General features: G+C 32.4%; 1 protein-coding gene and 1 long non-coding RNA gene across 3 annotated transcripts in view; one reads left to right on the top strand and one right to left on the bottom strand.

Annotated features, from left to right (window-relative positions):
- LOC129965592 (uncharacterized) overlaps positions 1-18,429 on the bottom strand; it is a 63,518-nt gene extending 45,089 nt beyond the window's left edge. Inside the window, exon 1 of the long non-coding RNA XR_008784226.1 lies at positions 18,201-18,429. This is a non-coding gene — a long non-coding RNA (uncharacterized LOC129965592). The remainder of the gene's footprint in view (positions 1-18,200) is intronic.
- The window catches only part of LOC129965591 (glucocorticoid-induced transcript 1 protein-like), a 93,717-nt gene that overhangs the window by 33,204 nt on the left and 34,894 nt on the right, over positions 1-25,619 (top strand). Inside the window, exon 1 of one of the 2 annotated variants that reach the window (XM_056079621.1) lies at positions 18,598-18,676. The exons of the other annotated variant lie outside the window; for it this stretch is intronic. Coding sequence (XP_055935596.1) covers positions 18,673-18,676 — 4 coding nt within the window. The 5' untranslated portion in view covers positions 18,598-18,672. Of the gene's footprint in view, positions 1-18,597; positions 18,677-25,619 lie in introns of those variants that run through there. 2 annotated transcript variants of the gene reach the window in all.

Raw genomic sequence — 25,619 nt, forward strand, 5'->3', positions numbered from 1 at the left:
TTCCAGTTCTTTCATTTGTGAGTATGTGACTTCAGATTTCACACATTTAACCTTTTAGGTCGTAATTACTGAAGCAATTACCTTAGATTACAATTAAACATTTTCTTATAATTGTTTAATCATTTTGTGAAAATTATGTTATAAAAAAATTAACCATATTTATGTTATGACGACTACAAAAAAATATCTCATTCGATTGTTTGCTATATTTTTCGATCAAAAAATGGTTGTTGTGAATGCTTTATAATTAAATAGTATAGACTGCCTACTAAATATGCGGCCCTAATGTTGCAAATAAGCAAACCAGGATTTAAAAAAATTCGAACACGCATTAATATTATAGATACTCACATTCTATTCCTCATCATTTCATGCCATTAAAAGCAATCTTATTATATTACTCTTACTCTTATAATTTCTGATCTCTTGGTACAGGCTAGTACTATGCAAATGCTTGTCATATACTTTGATTAGCAAGAATGTTCACTTCGGGACTTTTTCTCATATTACTTAACAAAGATGTTAAAGGTTATATCATAAAATTTAAACCTTGATCAAAAAAGTATATGAGCGCTTTGTGTTTCAATAGTGTAGTGAAGAAAACCGAATATGTATTTTGGGCGCCTTTTCGTGTTTCGTCCGATTGGAACCGAAATTTGAAACAGAACTACAGTTTTAATAGTAAAATTACGTATTGGATTCAATTTATCTAAGCTGTTGCGTATTTAGGTGGCGCGTTTACATGTCTGTCAAAATAAGAGTGACAGACGATCAAGATGGCCATTTAAGAGTCTGCATTTTAGATGCCATATATGTAACAGAATTTTATCCACCCATCTTCATTTTACCATTATTCTTAAGAAAACTGTGTTATATTGCATTTATTGTGTTCTTACTTTTGAATGTGTTCTTACTTTGTGTTCTTACTTTTGAATTGATAACAAAAAACTTCTTGTGAATGGATTTTTGTACAAAATTTGACAGGAATCTATAAATTCAGTACTACATCTTATTGCAAATCACATGCCAAATTTTATTTGTTTATCTCAAGTCGTTTTGAGATCATGGTAATCACGCACAGAATACCTAAAAGGTATTTTTGGACTCGGCGAGTCATTAAATACTAGAACTTGAAAATTTCGTCAAAATCGCGGATTCGAAATGATAGCAATATTTTCTCTTTGCATATTCTTTTAGAGAAAATAAAAGTTTATTACCTATTAGAATGTATTACAGAAAAGTCTTGTGATAAAAATATTTGAACATTTTAAGATACATTTAATAAAATCTAATCTAGCGTATTGTCGGAATCATAAATTTATGTGCACTATTCAGTATGAATATATACATTTTTAAAATAAACATTTTCTCAAAATAAATAAATAAGTAAAATAAAATATAATAAAATCTCATTCATACTTAAATATTGCTACGAACATTCAATTTAATAGACATTTTTCTGATGTTGTAGCTTTGGATGTAGTTTAGAATCTGGAGTGAAGTTTTTTTAAAGGAAAAATAATTTTATAACGAATGGGTAACCTTTTATAAAAACAAGCTTTAAAAAAGTATCTCTAAGTCTGTATTTTATTTATTTATTTTTCAAAATAAGGATTCAGCGAGAAATTATTCTTTTCTGTAATCTGATCTATTTTTACTTTATGTAATTAAAATCCCTGGCGTTTTATTTCTTCGAAACCAGAAGCCCTTTATGTGCATATTGATGTTTTTCTATCCAAAAGATTGGTTTTGACAGCAAAAAACAATACATAAAAAAAGGTAGTTGGATCATTGTCTCTACATCCGGGCTTTTCTTTTTTTCACGTGAGAAGGCAGGGGAGAATTCCAAATCCGTACCGCTGAAGACCTACTCAGGGAGCCCATACAAAGGATTCTTTAGTGTCATTGAAGTTCAGCTCTTGCGGTGTTTCTCCCATATACTCGTATTTTTCGGTTCCTTGCCTCTAATATAAAGCTTCGCTTAGCATTAATGAATACTTGCTTACTCTGCCTCTGAAACTGTTCTACTCGGGGGATTATCTTTCTACACCGCCTTCTCCGTTTCAACATCATCATGCCGTTTACTTAAATTTAATGGATTCGTCCGGGAATAATTGTGAGCATAGAATTGCAAACTTGAAAAAAAATGCAAAATGGTTTTTAGGGATAAATATGTGGCTCATTGAATGTTTTGGCACAAAAGAAAGACTGTCAAATATTGTATTTTGAGGGAAATTTGCTTTGTAGGGGAGTTTTCTTTCGTCTACTACAAAATCGTCCAATATTATACATACAATAATACCCCAAATTTACGGGATAGGTGTGAGATCGACAAAAATATGTCTAAATCGGAGTTTAACTTTCCACGTAGATATGTATGAATTTTAATTAGAGGCAAGGAAGAGAGAGAATCATAGGAAATCGCTATTTGGAAGAAAAATTAAGATGGATTGTAAAATAAAACCTCACTTTGCTTTTCTTTAATAGTTTTGACTGAGAATACTCCATTAGATCGAAACTTTACTGAGATTCTTTCAAAAAACACAGAATCAATTAATTGTGTTACAATTTATATGCTTTTCGTTTTTATTCTGTGTTTGCTTAGGTCAAATTTCCGCTATTTTAGATGTTTGAAATGAAAAAGACACTCAAATTTTCTGGTTGTATTGAAAGAGAAAAAATAGTTGGGCAGAGTCAGTAGAAACCAAAAATGATCAGTTGATAATGTGTTCGACGAACTGTTTGATTACTGCTGTCAAACATTTTGCTATTTTGTACATATCTGTTCTCACTTACTGGATGACTTACTTTTGTTCCTAAAAGTTATACCCCAAATTTGTAAGACTTTTGTATCAGTATACCAAGTTACTACCCCACAATTTCTTTATTTTTTCTGATGTATCTCTCCATTTCTGATATCCTCTGTGGAATGTATCATTACTTTTTGCCCCTTTCACCATCTCATTTTTCTGTGAAGAGCTATGCTATAGGAAATATATGGATTCATAGATTTGACCTGTTGTTTTGTAATTGGGCTTTTCCTATGGTGTTTAGTTTATTTTCATGCATAAATACTGGTGATCCAGTACCATTTTATGAGTTAACACCTGTTATATTATCTTCGATGGTAGTCCTGGGACAGCGGCGTTGTATAATAACTTCAGTAATGTCTTCCCGATGCGATATTGGATAATACTTAGAGGTAATGGCTTTTCCCTCCTCTAAATTTCTGTTAGGTATTCTTATGCAGCATTGTTACGCCCTTGTCATTTCATCAATAAGTGAAACAATTTGTGCGGTATTGACCATCCAGTATATGTCATAAAAGTTAATACTAAACTTACTGCAAGCGATCAAATAACCGTTTTCCAGTGGGGATTTCAATTAATCAGTGAAATACCGGTACATTTAGTGTTGTTTTTCTTTTTAAGTTTGTAATTATTAATTTGTGTTTTTCTTAATGTGTAATTCAAAATTCATTAATCTGCCAACGACTTACTTGTTCATTTATCTTGAAGACAACACGTTATTTAAAATAAAAATGTTAGTACTGTCATCTGAATTTCATTTTTCTTCTTATTCTACGCCCTCTATTCACTCTCGAAGTCTTTGCAACATTTTGAAAGAGGGGGGGGGGATTCCAATTCTTTAAACAGTTTATTTCTTCTTTTTTGTTACTGCTAGATCACTTTAGATGATAGTCCGCCAAACTGTTTTTGTTTAGAAAAATGAAATTTCTGGCATTTTTGATACTCTTAACCGTAATGCCTGTACGATGCTGGCTTATAATTTTTCTAGGTTAAAATTATTCGTAGATATTATAATGAGATGCAATATATATATATATATATATATATATATATATATATATATATATATATATATATATATATATATATATATATATATATATATATATATATATAGATATGCAATGTGTGTGCGTATATATATATAAATGATAATAGTCGGATTTTTCAATTGAATTTTATTGATCTGATTTTTTTTAAAAAAGATACGCAGGTACATGAAATTACCCTCCCCCTTCCCATCTCTTTTTCTACCGTAGTGTAAAAGCCTAATTTGTATTTCTACTAGACACGTCCTTGACGGCAATACAGTTTTAATTCGTTATGAAGATACGAAACGCAGATAAGCATATTCCAGTTTAAGCCATAATTGCAACGTTATCTAAATTCGTCAATTGACTGACCAATGAATTTCGAATTCAGGTTAGCCAATGACTAATTAAGGTTATCTGCTGATGGCCCTTGATTACGTGAAACCATCTGTTTCCCCTGACCTTTATTGTTTGATGAAATCGGATCCATCACCCTTCTCCTATTATTATCTCCAGCCTTTAAAAAAAAAAGCAGCATATACGCCTCTCGAGAATTTGGTAATTAAAATGGATGGGTTCGCAAATGAATGGCTCGTTAAATATTCTCTGCGATATTGTCCCACCTATTGCCCCCGCAGTTTTATTCATCCCTAAAGCTGCTATTGTTGGAGAAGTCAAGAAAAATATGCAAAAGCCGTTCGTTCGCGCTGAAGATGGGAGTGCTGCTACCATCCCCCCTTCTCTTAAATGTGTATGATGTGAGGCGTTTCTCTCTCTCTCTCTCTTTGATTTTCTGCGGCCCCCTTTCTCCCCATATAAGGGCCAACAGTGACAGCTGTTGAAAAGGTCAGAGGATAATAACAGGTGATATACGATTGTTGGAGACCCTGGTTGTGAAATGGGCATTTTCTCTTTTCTTTTTCTTTTTTTCAAGTATTTGAGAGCACAAAGCATGTCAGCCCACGCAGCATTCTTAATTTCAAAAAGGAATTTTGTTTAAAAGTCTGTTTATTTTTTTGTAGACTTAGAAATATTTGTATTCTTTTTTTCGAATCTGAACATATAAATAATTGCAGAAATCTGTTTTTTTTTTTAATTCCTTCATTTGTTAATTTTTAAACCTTCGTTTGAAACGGATGATTTCTGGGATCGCTTAATTATATTTTGTAATCCCTACAGGAAAGCATTCAGTACTGGTTTCGCCCAAGTTTAGCTTTCCATCAAGGTGTGAATGCGACGTAACGAAGTTTTGGCTTCAGTTATCCATCGTCAGTGACTGGAATCTACGCTTTCTATCTCTCAGATTATCATCAATATAATTAATTAAATCTTATATATAAAACGCTAATTTACTTGGCACAGAAATCGCTCTTATTACTTTTTGTCGAATGGCAGCAGTCAAATGTAAACAAACCATCATTACTTCATTGAACGTTTTTACAGCTGCATTGAGTTCAATGCTTCGCGGAGTCAATTAATGGAGCTGCAAGATATTATTAGAAATGCTCTAGAGATAGTCCGCCATGTCACCAAAAAGTACATTTAGTCTGAAAAGAAGATATAAAAGAAATCAAGAAATAGGTTTTAAGCAGAAAGTTTAATTAAGCGGGAAAATGAACTTAATCGCCTGTAAATGTCTTGCTCGCGGAAATTGTTCAGATCTTCCAAAGCAATTTTCATGCAAAAGTGGTCTATTGTATTAGCTGAAGGCTCAAAAAGTTGCCTTTTAAATGATATAAATTTCCTTTTTGTAGAATTTTTCTCTTAATTTCAATATTTTTAATTCAGTTTGCTAAAATGTATGTAATATTGTGCTATGATGGAATTCAAATCCATCTATCAAAAGCATTTAATCTCGGGTTATGCCAATATTCCAATATTAACTTTGTCGTAAGATTTTCACTTCCGCCCTAATTTCGACATGCATATACTTTGGGTATAAGCTGGTTCACTTAAACTCATGTTTTTCAGTCGTATCATATAACATCTTGAAATGTTTTTTTAAATACATCTCATAAATCATTTGACAGTCTGAAGAGTTATTTAAGTCTGGGCAAACGAAGGCTGCTAGTATATTAATATATTGTATATGAAAAAAACAGCGTGTGAACTGAGAAATAGCCATATTTGATATCAGGTGTATTTTGCCGCTTTAAACGAAAGATCAAACGCAGTGCTGGATTTCCGACTCGCAGATGCTTAGGGCCGCTGTGCGAAATGAGGGCTTTAAGTAGTTCGATTTAAAAAAAAATGCTATTAGATTAATTGGTAAACATATAAATTAGTAAGGGAAAAAAACAAATTTTATGAATGATAAATTATTAGATTAATATTGAATTATAAATTGAAAGTTAAACATCTTTAATGAATGTCTCGCATAATGAACAAAACTAAATATAAAAAAGTGACTCGCTAAACGAGCGATGTTTCGCCGAACGTGTGACGAGGAGACACCATGGCATTTCATGCTGGGCTGACTTGTATCGGTCTGTGTTGAGCACTTGTTTTAAGAAAACCTTTATATGTAGAAGAAAGATGTTGTGGTAAGATAGCAGGTACATACATCTGCGAAGCCTTAATCGACAAGATTTTGTTTCTGGCCAAGATTGTGGGGCTAGATTTGTATATTAACAGCATCGTTGATCTGGTGGAAGAACATACCGAGAACATTCGAATAACTCATGGAGATGCATTCTGTGTCGCATTAAAACGTTGGAGGAAATCCGGTTTGGAGATGAAGAAATAATAGGCGCAACATTCTCCCTTTGAAATAAAGATGCTGGAAGCAAGGGAAATTATTGCATATGTTGAGAAGCATCGCCCTGTTAAGACAGCAGCCATGTGCGTTGCAAATTCATTTAAAGATAATTCTGTGTTTCATTTTCGTCAATTTCTGAAGCGTAGCCAAATATCTGTTTACATTTTTTTTTTCTTTTTTTTTTTGTTAGAAGGCATGCATATAAATAATAAAATAAGTTATTATAAATGTGTTGGAATATTTTTTTTTCGTAATGGAGTGCATTGTTCTATTTTACATGGATTCCTATGGGGAAAAAAATTATTTCACTTGGCGAGTGTTTCGCTTAAGTGAAGTTTCACTATATTAGGGTTAATTGTTCTTCACCAAGTGCTATAGACCAGGGTCCTATCTATTTTATTTAATACACTTAATTATGACAGTATTTAAAACTGCTATTAAAACAAAAATTATTGCAGTAAAGTAATATTGCGTGGAAATGTACATGCTTCGCAGTCATGAAAAATAAAAACACGTGCTTTAAAATAAAAAATTCTATTCAATAATGAATATTTTGTGAAATTAAAACGGTGAAGCGAAGTCAACTATTAGTTTTTGATCAAATTTATTAAAAGAAGTTTCTCATAATATTATCATCTAGGACCGCAGAATGCCGCCGTCTATCAAACGCGAATGTTTTTACACCCACATATGAATTTAAATTTGATAAAGCGCTTAATCATTCATTTGTGTAAAGATTTAGCATAGCAAAAATCACTCTTTCGAGCAGATCGCAAATGTCTACCACCCACGTTTGATTTACATTTGAAATTGTATGTGCTTTCTCCTCCTACACTTTTGAAACTCTTACCTGCTTTATCATTTACTTTTGAATTTTCCAAATTATTTTATTTTATTTTGGTAAAATATATTTTTTGAAAATTTTTAAAGAGTTATTGGATTTGTAACTACCATTTCTTACTGTCTCCTAGTGTTTTATAATTGCATTTTCGAGTTAATGGAAAATAAGGTTATTCTTTAAAAGAACACACACACACACACACAATATATATATATATATATATATATATATATATATATATATATATATATATATATATATATATATATATATATATATATATATATATATATATATAATAAGCCAAAGCTAGTAACCCCGAAATTTTCTCGTATACTCCTAATAAAGTCCTTTTTCCCTCACATAAAAATTATGGGCATTGGACTAGGCGCGGGCATATTGAGTGCTCATATTTTTATCTTCAGAATCCTGCATGTGAACGATTAATGCTTCGGAATATGAGAAAGAAAACCGAGTACACATTTTGGGCACCTTTTTTACCTGACCTAATGAAACCAAAATTTGCCATTTAACTACAGTTTTTGTAACGAGATTACACGCCAAATTTCATTTATATAAGTCACCTGGCTTTTGAGTTACCGTATTTTCATTTAATCAGATGTACAGACAAAAAAGACAATCAACCCGTTGACTGATTTGATTTGTGTCTACTCTTTAGACGTTGTAAATTCAATTGTACATTGAATTTTATACACCTAGTTTTTAACGGTTTGTATTCATTGATGTTCGCTTGTTCGGAATCAAAGTGCTTGTGGATGGATTGCGTCTAAAATTTTAAAGGAACTTTCAAATGTGATGCGATGACCACATACCAAACTTCATGCGTCTAGCCCAGAGTGTTTGAATTATGGTATTTATGGACAGACCAACAGAATTCCAAAAATATATTTTCCGACCTCAGAAAGATCTGCAATGTGCAGATTCGTCAAAATCTCCGAAACAGATTTACAATACATTATACTATATACTTCTGTAGGAATTTTATTGTACTTAATAAAGTTCTAAAATAGGAATACCCATATCTGTACAATATTTTATGATATTGCTTCTGCCCTTAACCCACTAGCAGATATTCATTTGTTTTATATTAGAAAAGTGGATTTTATTGCTGAAAACCTTACGCCGGACACTGCACGCCGGTCATTCAGGATTCAGCAGGTATTTTAATCGAGCGTTAAAGATTAATGAAAATATAAGATGGAGGTAAATGCTCCCCTGCAGAAATCTTTAATTACTCCACCGACATTTTCTCCTTTCCCTAAAAATTTTCTTTGCGACGGCCAGGCACAAAGGGGTGAATGTTTGAGAGCCCTTTTGCATTTGAAATGCGCGAAATGATTTGAAAAGCGAGCACGCGATAACCGCGTTAAGATGTCGGCTCTGCCGAAATAATTTTTGAATTTATAATGCTAGTCCCGGAGAGTGAAGCCGCGCCTCTGTTTCTGCCCTGCGTGATTTCGATTAGAGAAACTGATAAAAGGGCTTTAGCACTACCGCTTCTTTCAAAATTGTGGATGGAACTGTCGCATAAGTTTGTGGTTATTAATCTTTGAGTTAAAATGCGCCTTCTGGTACCATCGTGAAATGATTGATAATTTTATTGACAGGGTGGCTACAAAATAATCTAGTTCTTTAGAGAAATAAGATTTAATTTTAATTACCATAAAGCAATTTAACTCTCTAACTCTGTGGTTAATAAGTTTCTGTTAGTGTAGACGATTCTTTACATCAACTTTATATTAAAAAAAAAAAAAAAAAAAACATTTGTATTTGTAATTAATTAGACTTATGAATTCAAAGTTTAAGTTGTTCATTTAAAAACAAAGAGAGAAAGTATTTTAATAATGAAAAAAAGATTCAAGATTTTCACGCATTTCCACGTTTTAGAATATGAAAAGGCCATTTTTGTACTTCAAAAACCTCAGCATAACTGAACAGATGAAACTGAAGAAGTAAACCGTATGTAATTTTTCACCGTAAGTGATTTCCATGAAATTTCAAACGAAATTCGAAATTATCCATGTGCTTATGAGCTATCCAGTGAATGATTAAATGAATGAAATTTGGTATGTTATTTGTACCGTAATTGTGAATATACGTCCAATTTTGGACACATTTGGTAAAAGAAGGCGCTCAAAATGTATAGTGGATTTTCCTTATTGTGATACAAATTACGAATCGCACCGTATTGGGTTGATAAAAGATTAAGTCCTTCCCTGGTTAAACATCTTTGGTTATTCCAATCTTTATTTGTTTTGCTTCGTTACTTGCCGTTTTAAACAAAAATTCCTACTAGAGAATCAAAAAATGAACTTCTTTTTTTTTTTGGTCTCAAAGCTATCTCAAGCTTTATTGAATAAGCTGGAATTTGCTAGAAAAAAAATTAATAGGAGTGGTATTCCGAAACTTTCTCGCGTGCTCTTTTATAACGATGTCCTTTCTCTCCCTACGTATAAAAGTATAGACCTTGGTCAAGGCCGTAAATACTACTCTCACCCTAGACTTGTGTGTTTTGTAGTATTGAAAAAAAATCAGTGCAGTTGCCATTGGCTATAGGAAACCGGTAAGATGGCATTGGCGAACAATAGCTACATAAAAATCTTCAACTTTGAAGCGATCTTTTTCTTTTATACGATTAATAGCTGGCACGCGGTTATTTCACAGGTACCAAAAGATGGAATGCGTACTTTGAGCAGATTGGAAACAAAATTTGACGCAGAACTTCAATTTTATTCACACACACATATATACCACATATTATTTAACAAATTTCATCCATCCACTCATTTATTTAAGTCATTGCATTTTTCAGTAATCGCATTTACATGCATACGGAAGTACAGATCTACAGACAATAATTCTCCTGACAGATTTGGTACGATTCTACATTTTAAATACTTAATTGGGTATATCAAATTTTTATCTATCTAGCTTTTTTTGCTTTTGTAGTTATCGTCTCCACTTGTGCTCAGCAGGCGGGCAAACAGATGTGCTGTGAAGGGATTTTGTACAAAATAAATGTGCTAGAAATCTACAAATTTGGCATACATTTCGCCCGTCTAACTTAAAAGGATTTTGGCATTATCAGGTTCACTGACAATAACAAATTTGATTTCAAATGTGTTTTTCGGAGTCAGGGAGATCTGAAGCGTGAACATTCATAAATATCTCGAATTTGAATTGCTTTGACGTTTACAGTAATTTCTTATACTTCGTATATGAGAAAATAAAATATATTGGTTCAGACCAAGTCGTGTTTCATATGAATTTCATTTGAAACATTGATAAAAGTAAGTAAAAGGGGGGGGGGGATATTGAGTTTTCTTAAATGGAATTATTATTATTATTTTTAAATTTCTATTCTGTTCAAGCGTGCAGCATTTGCAATTCGCATGGCATGACGTCTTTGCAAAATAAACGACAATAGTGTTTTCTCATATGCATACGGATAATGCGCGCTTCATGTTTAGCTTCGTAATATAATGAAGGGATTTGAGTGCGCGTTTGGATCTTTACCTTGTAACTGATTAGATCCAAAATTTGACGCAGATTTAAAATTTTGATATCAAAACCACTTAGAATTTTTTGTTTTTGTTTATTTATTTAGCTTGTTGCTCTATGTTTACTGTGCAGGTGTAATTTAAAACATTACTTCCTTTTAATCTGACGATGTGCTTTGGTTGACATTAATTTCAAAATTAATGCTATTAATATAGTTAGCGAACAGTTGGTTGCCGAAGATGGAATATAATTGCAATGATTAAAAGTATGCAGCATTATTTTAAAAGATGATTAATAACAAGTGAATATATAGAACTACGAATATATGATGTTTTCAGGAAGCTTCCAATATTAAATACTGAAATAAACTATTCAGTATTAAATATTGGACAACTTATTGCTCTTGCCATAATGAAATTCCAAAAAGCTGCTATACCCTTAAAAAAAAAAACGATACTGGTTGCTGCTATTATAATAATTTTGGCGATTTTGGGTCTTGGATGCACAGAAATGATTACGTTAAATCGCTCATGCTTGGCGCGAAGTGCTCTCATAAGCAATTTTCATTGATTTTTAGATGTTTTTACAAATTTCTCTGAATTTTGTAATAAAAATTCCCTGATTTCTCAGTTCTGTCTCCCATTTCTGTTAAGAATTCCAGGAACTTCAGGCACGTTTGAACCGTCACTATTCGCTGTAGACTCTTCACTGTAAGAAACTGCTCTAAAGCATTTTTACTGATGTTTTACATTTAACTCTCTATGACTTTATCTTTGCTGGAGCCATTTTTAATTGTTATCAATAATTGCGTTTTGCTCTTTTTTTATCTCAGCCCCGTCCTCTGCAGGTACGGCTCCCCATTCGATTAACCTTCAGAAAATTTAATAAGCTCTTAGCATGCCTATTTACACGAAATTCAGCTTTTCGCCGGCGGAATGGTAATTATTGCCGAGAGAGTGTGGAAAAGCAGCAATGCTACAGGTAGATCGAGAATCTTGTGCAAATTATACTTTTATGCAAATCGCACCCCCACCCCCTCCGGCTGCGTAATTGCCTTTTGTGTTTTCGCCCAGTGCGTTGCTATAGTGATTTCCCTTTTATTGGGAAGTGGCTTCTTTTTAATATTTCTTACACACAATCGTGCCTTTGTTATCGGAGGGTTATGCACCCGTTTCATGCGTGTACCTTTTTGGCGAGCGAGTATGCATGTGGTTTGGGGGGGATGGGTGAACGTGTTTTGTGTGAATGTATTTTCCTCTATTCTGTTTCTGGTAGCTGAAGCGAATGACTTTTTGCCTATCCAGTGATTTCACTTCCCTTTCTCATCTATAGCTTTTTATGTGAAAACAAAACCTCTCCCTAAGTTATTAAAAAATTCCTTTTGTTGAATTATTGTGGACTAAACAGATCCATTAATTATCTATTTCTGCTGGTGCAAATCCTTCTTGAGTGGCTAGCATTCTTGATCTAATATCAAACAATATGATGGACCACCCAAATTCAATCTAAATGATTATAAAAAAGATGCTAATTTATTCAGTTTCTCTACGAATACAGAATGTTCGCAAACACCACTAATCTTTCATTAAGATCTCTGGAAAAAATGGCTATTTAGCTTATTTAATTTCTGCAAAAATCTTAATACACTACTTGAATTAGGTTTGGTAAAGTCCGAAAGAAGGAGCACTCACAACCATATTTCTCCAAAGTTATAGACTCTCTTGCTCCTAAATTTCCTGTGTAAAATTTATGTTTTTGGAAAACAGAAGATACCAAAGTTGCAGTGGGAATAATACAATTCCAAAAGAACAATCTAGGTTTCAAGCTTACCAGTCTATTATTCATTGACTCCTTAAAGTTATCAGTTATATCATCTAGGGACTGATTAGGTTCAACATTTGTGGGATTTTTTTAATATCCAGAGAACTTGTGGCATGGTAGTTTCATTTAAAAACAATGCAACTAAATTTTCTTGAATATCTTATCGAAAAAGCACTTCTTTATAGAATGAATTTTTAAGGTAGTTGTACAAGATGAAATCTCCGGCTTTTGAAAATGCAAACAGCAATGCTTCTGGGAAACATTCTCAATCCCATAATCTGTATTCATAGCAGATTTCCTTAATCAGTTGAAAGTCAAAAGTTGAACTATTCTTGCTTGAAGATGATTCAGATGTCTTGGCCTAAGAAAACATTCTCAAATTCATTATAAGAATTCTATAATATCTGTACCTTATTTAAGTGAGTAATTGCTGTAAACACAGATAAGACAAAAAGCATAATATTCCGAAAAAAAAAAAAAAAAAAAAAAACATACGAACAATCCGTACCAACTGGAACGTTTTGAAGAAACAGTCGAGTAGATAGATAACTGAAGTAAAGTATCTCGGCCTGATCATTGATAATGAGTTTATTTTCAGACAGCGCGTCACCTACTTAACCTATTTGCCGTGGAAATTCGTGCAACACATGTCGAGATGCTTTTGCCACAGAATCACCAAAGATACGTTACACAAGTCAGCAAGCAATTGTCGCAAAGGTTGTTCGCAACCCGTCGACTGAGATAGTTTGCTAATTATCACAGTTTACAGGAGGTTGTCTTAGGTTGGAAATCAATTCATTTAGAAAATACAAATCTTTCTTCTGTAAATTTTTTGCCACCGCAAACGTTAAAAGAAAACTGACCGCCCTTAATAACCAATCTACTTTCTCTGCCAGCCATATTAGTGGTATTTTATCTAATGGTGAGTGTCAGCTATCTATGATGAACCAAGATTAAAAAAAAAAGCATTATTTTAAAATAAAATAAAATAAAACTCAAACAATAAAAATAGAGTATTATGATTAAGTAACAATGTCTGCAAGTTGACAAAATCGGTTTATTTATTAAGGCTGGAAGCTCTACCAAAGTTTTATTTTGTGATATTTCTCGAAACTTTTGGACTGTGGCGATCATTGGTGGCTTATCAAGAGTTATGAACATTCATATGGATTAAAAATTTTCGAAATCACCATAATGGTCGTGTTTGGATAACTTATCCGTTTCTTCTCCCCTAGTTGTGTATAATAAAATATTATTTTTTTTTAATTTCTCTCTCTCAAAAAAAATTAAAAATGGTGGAGAGCAGACGACTTTTGATGACCATACCGGGTAAAAAACACTTATGTACACTCAAATAGGCAGAATATATGTAAACAATTACTCTTCTTCAAGCTGGTTTCTTTGGCCAATGGTCATATAAGCAGCGTTTATTTGGGAATTACGAACTGAAAAAAATAAGAATAATTGAAATCTTCAGAATAATTCAATCCTGATTAATTCAAAATTCTTTGACCATTTCCGTGAGCATATAAACATTTGTAGTGCGCATACAAAAATTCTGTCCGGACCCGCTCCCTCCCCCCCTTCTCATTCTAATGCATTGATTACCAACCAAATTGCATTCACAGATTCATTCACAATTTGCATTCAATAGATACAAATTTCACCATTTAGCAGCCAAATAGTCAAACTCACTTACTAACCACAAGTTACTGACCGCCCCACTTTGTGGTAGCATCCTGGGTAATATGAATGATGCTCATTACATCACTGAGGCGGAATTGAGCCCTAATGGCCACTGATCATCCGTTCTCTTTGGAGATACAGCCCGCCATCGAAGTAGAGGTAACTCGATTTCACGCCATTACTGAACCCATCAGGGAGGTGAGAACTAAACACCATAACGGAAGCCTTTCACCCCTATATCTGGACTACCCTTTGGTGGGGTTAACAGAGTTACTAAATTAATATAGGTTATTTTCAAAAATGAAAACTAATATCTTCTGCTAATTTACAATTGAAATTCTTATGGTGTGTAAGTTTCCTCCGTAAAATAGCTTAAATACTAGTTATCAAAACAACGCAATTCTCTCCTCCTGCATACTCAACTAAATTGATCTTAATCTGAAGTAACCATTGTTAATGTCTGAGTATAGCACCGGGAATCTATCTTGGTATATAATCTAGGGCAGACGTTCCTCTGCGCAGATCGACACCTGTTTTAATCAGAATGGGTGCGAGTGTATTCCCTAATCGGTGCTCCAGCCGAAGGTCAACTCTTTGCAGTTCAGCGAAGCGGGCTATCTGCCAACTTTTTCTACCGCTGCGGAAGTGAAAGCTCAAGCTTGTTTGTTTTTCCCCCAGTCCGAATGAAAGATTGGTGTTGTGTTCATTGGGTGTACTCGCACACTCTGCGCAACCGGCATTTCTCTCGAAATATCCCCGTGGAAAATCTGCCTTTTTTTTTTTTTTTTTTTTTTTGGAAAGTAGCGATTTTTTTTTCTTTCAGAATTTATCCAATTGTAGCACACAAGGATAGTGTCTTAATTTTTTCATGCAACATATAAAGATAAATAAATTAAATGGCTTCTTTTTTTTTAGATTTAGTTTTTAATTTTGTCGAATTTGTTTTCTTCTCACTGAATGCAGATGTATTTTTGTATGCGACATTAACTTATCCAAATGAAATTTCTTTATCTTTGAGAAATGTTAGTTAACAATCAAAACGTTTTTAAGTAATAATAATAATAATAATATTTTTCATAAAAATATTTTAAAAAATACTAAAACATTCCGTTACATCCATAATTCTGTCCACGGTTACCTAGTAGTAAGATCACGAAAGCGGGGCTGGAGGACTCCAGGTTCGAAATCCGATTCCATTTAAAATCTGTATGTATGCGGGCCTGTTGCACATTAATTAAATCCGCCGTTGTGTGTTGAACATCATCTCATCACTTTAGTGAGGAGTCTCATTTTGAGAGGAAGGAAGTGCAGCTCGGGTATCGTCCTCGCTATCTGACCGGGGCTCGAAATTACGAGCGCAGTCTGAAAATACACCATATGTTGTGGTTGCAACGGGATGTTAACATAACTAAACATACACGTACAACTATTTTCAACAACAGTTTCTTGTTGAAATTTATTCATAATTTTAAAAATATGCTACGTGGATCAAATGTATATGATGATTTTCTAATTATAAAATAACCGTGAGCATTTTGTCACATATTTGTAAGAAGTGACTTTTATTGTCAAACTCCATTTCATTTCTAGAAGCAAAATTCAAATTTTGTTTATTATGTAAAGTCACTGAAAAAATTTCTACATCTTGTAGAGAACGAGTATTTCCTTTCTCTTCAGCAAATTATCTTATCGCCTCCTCTGTTTTGATTGCAGGTGTTTTATCAATAATATCTCATGACTTAGAGAAATTGTCAACTGTTATTAAATTCGTCAATCGGAGACTTAAAAATACCAATTAGAAATGATACTACAGCAAAACGTGTACCTATGAAGCAGTTGTTGTTACTTTTAATTTTCGTGATGCATCTGATAAAGGAAGAGTTAATCTTTTCTTTCTTTTTTTTTTCTCCTGTTCATGGCTTATACTGTATACATATACAGCATTTTCATTGTTTAGTATGCTATAATTAATATACTTAAATAATTATTTCAGTCGTTAATTTATGCCTCTATACATGTATTATGTTATACATGTATTCGAGATTTTCATGAAGTATTTGAGACAAATGATAGCAAACCTGTTTAATATCTGCTGTGTACCTTACATGTTAAAATATCTCACGATTTTCGAAAATACCTTTTTGCTTTTCGTCTCATCGTACATCTTTCTACTTAGTTTGTTCCTAATCCACGTCAATATAGAATATATATATATATAATTAGACAAGTATGATGCTTTCACAAATATACTATTACGTTTTTTCCCTCTTAAATTAATTCATTTCGTGAGTAAACCTTGTAAACTTATCAATTTATAATTTTTCTTGTTAAGTAGAGCATGCTTTTAAACGGATCAATCTGATCATGTATAGAGGCAGGCTTCACTTTCAGTCATTCAGATAAAAGGATTTTTAAGTAGATTTCTTATGAGAAATAAAAATGTTGCGCTGTAAAATCTACAACAAACATACAAAACACCTTTATACAAAGATGATCAGTTGTAGTGGTTCCCATGGCTCCACACTTTGCCTATGCTATTTTGCGATAATTTTAGAATGAATTTCAATTCCAGAAGGATTTTTTATAGGGAGAATACATTTACTCTGAATTCGTAGATGGACCATTCCATTAAAAAGGACGGAAATGGTAGGATTGTTGCTGATAGAAAGTTGTCTAGGAGCCTCATCATAACGAGTCGCTTTTCGATAGCTGCCAATCTCTTAGAAACGAAGGGTTGAATCATTTCGACACTTTTTACTGCCTTGCTTATGAAGTATGGAATAAGCATTGTAATGGGAAAACAATACGAACTCGAGATGTTTGCAAATCTCCATGTTTTAGACCTCCCCGAGTTAAAAAAACATTTTTGGTAAATGTATTGTGACAAAGATAGCCCAAACGCTTTGAACTAGATGGATGACATTTGGTATATGAATTTTACACCAAATGTGTAGATTTCTTTCAATAAGAAAATTCTGTTCAATCTGTCCGGCTGTTCGAACATAAGTTAACACGAAAACAACAAAACGAAGAGAGCTAGATGGATAAAATTGGGTGTCTAGATTCAACCTCTATAGTGTAGACACCTATTACATTTTGAGCCAAAACCAACGAGGCGTGTTAATGCAATAATTCGAAAGTGTGATGGCTTAAATATATCAAATTTGATATGTGATTGCTATTGTAGTTCTATATATGTTTTGGTTTCTGTCGGTTCGGGGAAAAATGTGTTTAAAACTCAAATTCACCTTTATTAGAGTGTATGCAAGAATGTTTGTGGGGAGGACACTCCCGCTGCTTAATTTAAGACATAAATTCACGTTTGGAAACATTCTCGCCGATCTTCATTCAGTTAAATAATTTATGAAATGAGGGGTGGGTAGTTCCTCTGCTTTCTGACTTGTGAGCAGCATTTTCTTGAGGCTGCATTTCATGCAATATTAATGAAAAACCAATAATAAATGAGTCATTTAAAAGGTCAATAATGGATATAGGATTCAAATGCTACAGTCGAAGTTTCATTTCTTGTCATTGCTGAATGACATCAAATCTATTTAATGTAAGAGTGATTAAAACATGATAGCTATTTTGTAATATTACGTTTAATAATATATTATAATGAAAAGCTTATTATTAATAAATATATTTGTATGGTTATAAAAAAATTCGCGTGATTGACTTCGATCTCTTTCCCCGTTCAGGTATTGAGATATCAAGAAGTATTTACGAACCTATTTTTATCCTTTTCCGCCATTTCAGTCACTGTTTTGCCGATTTAATCCGATGGGTATGCTTCCGCCCACTTCTGTCAGGATCCTGCGATTTCTCATCTCTTTAAATTTAGACCAGTATCTTTCCTAGGGCCAGAGGGGGGCCCGAAGTCGGAAGGGAATTCCACTTTTGTTTACCGTGCGGAACCGGGGGATTACCGAGAAAGTGTGTTTAAATTAAGCAAGTCGTCGCATTCTCTGCCAAATATGCAGGAGGAAAAGTGGCAGACGGCGGGCCGCCAGGTTTGTTTCCGAGCTATGCGCAGGTAGAGTAGCCTTCACCTTCACACCCTGTGCCAATCGGCTGGCTGCTGGAAAAGAGCCCTCTTGGCGGACTGCCTCGACCTCTGTGTTGTCTCTTGCCTTTGTGCGCGAGATTTAACCCTTTCTGCCGGAGCTGGGACCACAATACCACGTGTGGAATGGATGGACCATGGGTAAGTTCGCTGTCAAATTGTCCGGTTGCAGTCGTGGTTATGTGACAATAGAGAGTTTGCCGAATAGATGAGAGACTGTTTGTATGGCATTCGTGATGTCATCGGTGTGCGGGAAGAAATTCATCGTAGTGCTTGTATTGGATTTTTCTGCATTCCCGCTAAGTTCCCAGTTACAAACTTATTTACTTTCCAGTTCCTAATTTAGTAATTACCAAGTAACGAAAAAAACAACAAAAAAACAGTAAAATTCTCTTACCTTTACTTTCTTGTTGCATGATTTTTTTTTATAGTTTTGATTTTTTTTAATAGCTGTTGTTTATTTGTCAATGAATTTTGTCTTGATTTACTTTGGTTAATTTTATATTTTCTTTAACACTTTGAATGTCAAACTAATTTCTCATGGCTTGCCTGTCAGGCCAACATGAAATTTCTTACTATGCGCTGAATATTTTAGTTTAATATTAATTACAAATTAATTTGTGTAATCATTCATAATGTATTTATTTTACTGAGTTCACAGTGATCCTCATGGCGCTAAAATGTCATGTTATATATTATTTTCTGTATTGCATTAATTTTTTCACACCATTTTAGTAATTATGATAATATTGAAAATTTTAAAAACTTTGAAAATTTACTCGAATTATGCGTTTCTGGTAATCTTGGCTTCACCGGTTACCAGTGACTCTCGTGGCGCTGGTAATTGGCGAACACTCGGTGTCGGACATCAGTGACCCCCATGGCATTCAACGAATTAAACAAAGATACGATTTTAATGTAGTTTTCATTTGAAATGTTTCTACTATCACTATTGACTAAGCCAGTACGATTAAACTTTTCTTTTACGGCATTCAACTCTAATAAGCCTACGAATTAGTTTATACGAGAATTCTATAAAAATACCATTATGACTTGTTTGGAGTTATTTATTGCTTATTAGTTTAGGAAATATCCATTATGTCTTCTTTTTTTTTTTAAAGTAATTTTGTGATTTAACCGTGTAAGTATAAGTCATCGATGGCTTGTATTCAAAAATTAGTTTAAGAATCATAGCTGTTTCCTATGGATTATGGTGCGGGGGTGGTGAAAAGGAAGGAACGCTTCAAAGTTTTTTGTTCTTGCAATTGGTTGTCAAATAATAGAAAATGCTGATTTTATATGCTTTTTACAGTCTTCATTTTTGTTTTTGTTAGTTTTAATTATTTATATAGTCACAATTGCAAAAAATTGCAATTCTCATGTAGAGTAATCTTATTCTCCAGTTCTCCTTTTCACGTAAATTTACTTGCTTATGGAAACTTTTGCTTAAATTGCTTTCATAATTGATGTAGAACACTTTGCAGCTGTAGCAGTGATTCAAATTTGAAACCAACATCTACTTCAAATCTTCAAAATATATTCCAAATGCTTAAGTTATTCGTTCCAAATCAAACGAAGTTATACACGTGTCAATTAATAATTGCTTGACAGTAAATTAGAGGATATCCATCCAGATGTTCGGTCGTCATTATATGGATTTTGAAATAAAGCTTGTTTTGTGTGCAGATGTTTAAAGATGTGCTTTTTTTAAAGCGAATCTAATCATATAAAACCTGTCCGTATAAATAATTTGAACTCTAAAACGAAATCCTAGCATTTTATCACATTCATATAGGAAGGAAGTTATACTTTACATTTTTGCTTTGTATTACTTATTTATTAATTTTTCGAAAGTTTGTTGAATAACTATCAGTGACTATTTAGTTTTTTTTTTTTTTTTTTATATTCTGTTATATTAATAAATAATAAAATCGATAGCAATTAAAAAATCTGTTTTTTTTTAATTGAAAGTGGAAGACGGGATAAAAATTTTAGCGTCTTTTCGGGGAAAAAAAATTAAAATTTAAAAAATTAAAAAAAAATTGAAATGTGCTTTGAATATGTGAAAAAAAAAAAAGATTTTAATCTTTTAAAGCGATGCCTTCCTGAGCACATATAAGGTAGGCGGCAAAGTGCTTACGCATGACCTAATAATAACCGATGACATCATTTCAGTGATTGTAATCTCGCAAGACAAAAGTTTTCTTCTCTCAGCGCATTCATCCAACTTTCAACTTGACCTAGTGACAAACGATTTTCTAATTTTTTGTGGGTTTGCCCATTTTCCATCGAGCTTCTCTTTTTCCGTAAGTGGAATTGAACCGCAGTGTGTCCAAATCTTAATATGCATGAAAAGACAGACGTCAAGTACGTTTTATTTTCTTTGCACATATGATTTTAAGTATGTTTCTACTTGGCTTTATGCGTCAGCTACTTGACAGTTTGAAATCTTTTCAGGTTTTATTTCTTATCGTATTTAGATTAGCTAAAAGGTCATTAAGAGTCTGTTTTTTCAAGAGATAAGCGTGACCCAATTTAAATCCTTCCACTCCTCTCTCCAAGATACTTTCGGTTTTTTTTTTTTTTTTAAATGCGTAGATGTTGCTCTATCTAGTTCTGATTAGTTAAATGTATATTTAGTTTTGGATATATTTTTTATCTAAGTCAAAAGAGTTTTTTAAAAAGCATTTGCATTCTCTCTTATAGGCTAGAACACTGTGAATATCTTTTATTTCGCGTTGTTTTTTGTTATGAAACCAGTTATATCGCTCTCAAACAAACATTACAAGAATAAATAACATTGTTGCAAATTGTCTTTAAAAGCAATTTCGAAAAATTTACAAAAAGAGGGAAAGTTGTATCGGAATAAAATTAATATCATTGAAGAACTTTTTTTATTGGTAAAATGCTGGGGGGAAAAAGTTTTTGTATATTTTATTGCATGGTTATTGCAACAAGGTTAATAACCATGGGTTCTCAGATCCCAAGGTTATTAACCTTGTTGGTTAGATCAGTCTATTGAATCGTATATCTTCGAAACAGAATGACTTATTCTTTGTTTTTACTGTATGGATATAAAATATCACCCTCCCCCAGCAATCTGTTACAAAATTACATGATTCATTCCTACCCCAATCCTGAAATTGTAGTATCTTTACTTATAATAAAGATGAATGTATGTTGGCACTCTACAGGCCAGACCCTTTGACCTACAGCTGCTAAATTTGGTACATTGAATACCTTGAAGGGTGAGAATGTGCACCTCGGAGCGATTTTCTTTCTTTTGAAATTTTAATCAGAATTTTAAATTGAAAATGAAGCTGAATTTAGGCGTTTCTCAGCGAAAATTTAAGAACATTATTATACAAGAAATATTACTACACAAAAATGAATTTTACACCTGTTTAAAACTTTTTTTAGATTCTTTTTAATCATACCAATTTAACAATTCGTGGGAATTTTTGCTGAGTTTTGGTAATATTTTTTTGCCCTAATTTCTAACTAGATTGCATTGTTAGTTTAAATTTCAAACCATTTTCATTGTTTCATCAGTTATTTAATCGCTTGATTTTCTTCTATTTTTGAAAGCCAAGGAAGAAGGATCTGTTTAATATCTATGTAGTTTACATGAAGGATTAAAAAAAAAAAAAAAAAAAAAGTGAAGTTAACAATATAGCGAAATTTAGATGAACCGGACTTTTATGTTTTTAATAGAGCTGTGATGTTACGGGTGTTGTCTCCAATAGAAAGGCTCATGCATACAATAAATAAAACTCAAGTAAGAATTAAAATAACACGACTTTAATGTCGAACATTTTGGTGGAATTATGGACATAAAGTTATGTCTAAACAGTTTATCTGAAAACAGATATAATCAATATTTCTGACGAACCAGTGGTCGCCTGAGGCGACTAGTTTGAAATAAAAATTCCAGTTTTTTTATGATTAGTGCGTATGCATCAGTACCCCTTAAGTTCAAATCTTCTTTTCATAAAGAATGTTGCATGGTTTTATCTGATTGTGATTTCATTTGACGGTTGCTGTCTGTGAAAAGTTTAAAAAAAATTATTACCGAGAGTAAGTCCAAACGAACGTTAAATCGAACCGAATGGACTCATTTGTATCAGCAGGTACAATAGGAAAGGTGAGAGGGCAGTGACCAAAAGTATGACATATGGTCAACCAGACGCTCGGAACGCCCCGTTTTGGGAACGTGATTGTATTGCATAGCGAGGAAAGGTTTGCGTGACAGTCAAAACTCAAATTCCTGCAGTGATAAGGCCGCAAAGCTTGAAAGTATTAATTGGATGACGCATGGGGAGAGATTTTATGTTATTTTCTCCCTTTCTTAATTGAGAGTTTGGGACTAATTAAAGCATCGCAAACGCTCTTTGTGTGTGTGTGTGTGTGTGTGTGTGTGTGGTGGGACATTTTATTTAGATTTATAACTAAGCAGTTAAATTTAAAAATAAAAAATGCTTTGTCATTCTGTCTCTTAAAAAAAATGTTCTAAAATAAATGCTTAAAATGGTCAATTGTTTTTTAAAAATTATGCAAAAAGCTAAATTTATAAATGAAACCGAATAATTTTTTGGAGGTGACATAATGATTGCAATTACAGATATTGTCAACTATAAATATTAATTCAGATAAAGAATCTTGCATACGAACTTTCCAAAAGTTTTTCTTTTAGTGTCGAATATTTCATAATTTTATTTTTCAATTGCGTGATTAATTTAATTAGTAATAAACTGTGCTTAAGTTATACAGTTATTCGTCAACGAAGAATCTAATATTGATACCAACAAGATGTAACACTGGTGGATATTTGTAAAAAAATGGGGATAGTTAAGAAAGAAATTATTATAAGTTGTTTCGAAACTATTCTGATATGACCGACTGCTTGGATTAAAATGTATTAAAAACTACTGTTTTTTATGAATGATATACTGTCATATGTATTTTATTCTTTAAAAGTTTGCTGTTATATCTTAAAAAATTTATTTTTTTTATTACAAATTAATTTTTACTCGGACAGTAGTAGTTGCATAGATAGATTTCTCCGACAGCGTAATTCAGTAACATAATTACTTTACAAATGCAAAAAGAAATTTTTTTCTGAAATAAAGAAATCAGGAAACATAACGCATCTTTTATTGTTATGTATAGTTGTTTGCAACTATTATACAAAATTTTAATTTTACATCTTTTAGGTCGAAGAATTTTCTGTAACATTTTTAATGAGAAATCTCTATTTTTACAAAAACGTATTTTAGTATTGAATTAGGTTTTTCTCTAACCTGTGTATGCCACTAATTATTTCTTATCTATTGAATGCAATATTTCAAATTTTGTACCACGAATCATTTATTCTAACGTACTATAAATTCAATATATTTTACAAAATGAAGTTATAATCTTATAAAAGGTTTTCTTGTGTTAAATTTTCGAAGTTCTTAAATTTCTCTCCCATATATATCTATACTTATATAAAGCTCAGTGTGTGTGTGTGTGTGTTGGCGCTCTACAGGCCAGGCCATTTGATCTACAGCTATCAAATTTGGTACATGTACCCTTTAGAGGTCGGGAATGTGCACCTGAGGTCCCTTTTTTTGAATTTTTAATTAGAATTTTAATTATTAATTTAAAATTAACTTTCCGCCAAAACATCTTCCATTTTGCCCACAGCCAAATGAGTAAAGCTTCAGGGTTTTTTTATTTTCCCCCAACAGTAATGAGGCTAGGGTTAACATTTTTCGGCTGATTATTTCAAACGATTCTGTTTATTTTCTTAATGTTTTATGCATTTAAAATTAAACATTGTTAATTAATCTGTCTTTCAGATTCATTCTGAAGTACTTTTGAATTAAAAATAACACAGAGTAAAGGAAATTAAAAATGTTTAATCTGCATATCGTTACCTCAACTGGCGTAGAAAAATTAACGCATTTGAGTTACCGTAACTGGCGTTGAAAATTCACGCATGCGCATTGTGTTCTGATTGTTGACAATATTATCAACGGATGATTCTTGATTTAAATTATTTTTTAGATTAGTTGCTTTAAATTATTTTTAGGTTAGTTGCATGCTTTTGTAATTAAATTGTATTTATGTTAGTTATATATTTTTTGTATATGCTTATAGTTTTAAGTACATCGTTTCTTAAGTAATTTTTTTAAACCTGTTTTCGACCGATTATTTTAAACGATTCATTTTATTTTCTTAGTGTTTGATGCATTTAAAATTAAACTTTGTTAATGAATCGATCTGTTCATGATGAATCTGAGAAAAATTTTATTGACAAATTCTTGAGATATTACATAAATTAAGAAAGATATTCTTTAGTGCTCATAAAGTTTAAGCGCTCAGTGACTCTATTATCAGTAATCATAGTATTAAAAAAAAATGCTTTGTTTCAGTAAAAAATATTATTATATTAATTGCAGTTTAGTCATTTCCATTTTAATTTTAAGCATAAATTCTACCGGAGCTAACAGAAAATTAGAGAGATACATATTACGTTATGACTGAAGGCCTTTATACTATTATGAGTGAATTATATGACTGTCAAAATTTGAAGTTGTAAAATATTATGATGAAGAATCAATTAAAGTAGGAATTGCGTAAAATATTTAATTATTAAAATTTAAACGAACATTAAGATTGGCGAACCAACTGGTCGCCAAAGGCGGCTAGTATATATTATATATATTGGAAATTGAGCTTCTTTCGCAGTTTTTTGTAAAATCGTGTTTTTTTAAAAAATTTTATTTATTTATTTATTTATTTTTTTTTGAGAAAATATTATATATAAGAATCACATACTGATTACATACGAATATTTTTCTCATCTTACATCCATTAACGTCATCTCACAAAATTTTGTGGTAACATTAAATTATTATCTTATGGTAACAATGCAAGTACCACAAAAATTTACGAGATGGCGCTATATGACATTGTGAGAATGAGAACAGATAGAAAAGGGATCTAATAGTTAGTTATAATTTGTGTGTGTGAAATCGCGTGTCCCTCCCCACCATAGGAAAGACACTTATATAGATAAACGTAAGAAGCAAAACCT

This window comes from Argiope bruennichi, chromosome 4, assembly GCF_947563725.1.
Source record: "Argiope bruennichi chromosome 4, qqArgBrue1.1, whole genome shotgun sequence".
Lineage (NCBI taxonomy): Eukaryota > Metazoa > Arthropoda > Arachnida > Araneae > Araneidae > Argiope > Argiope bruennichi.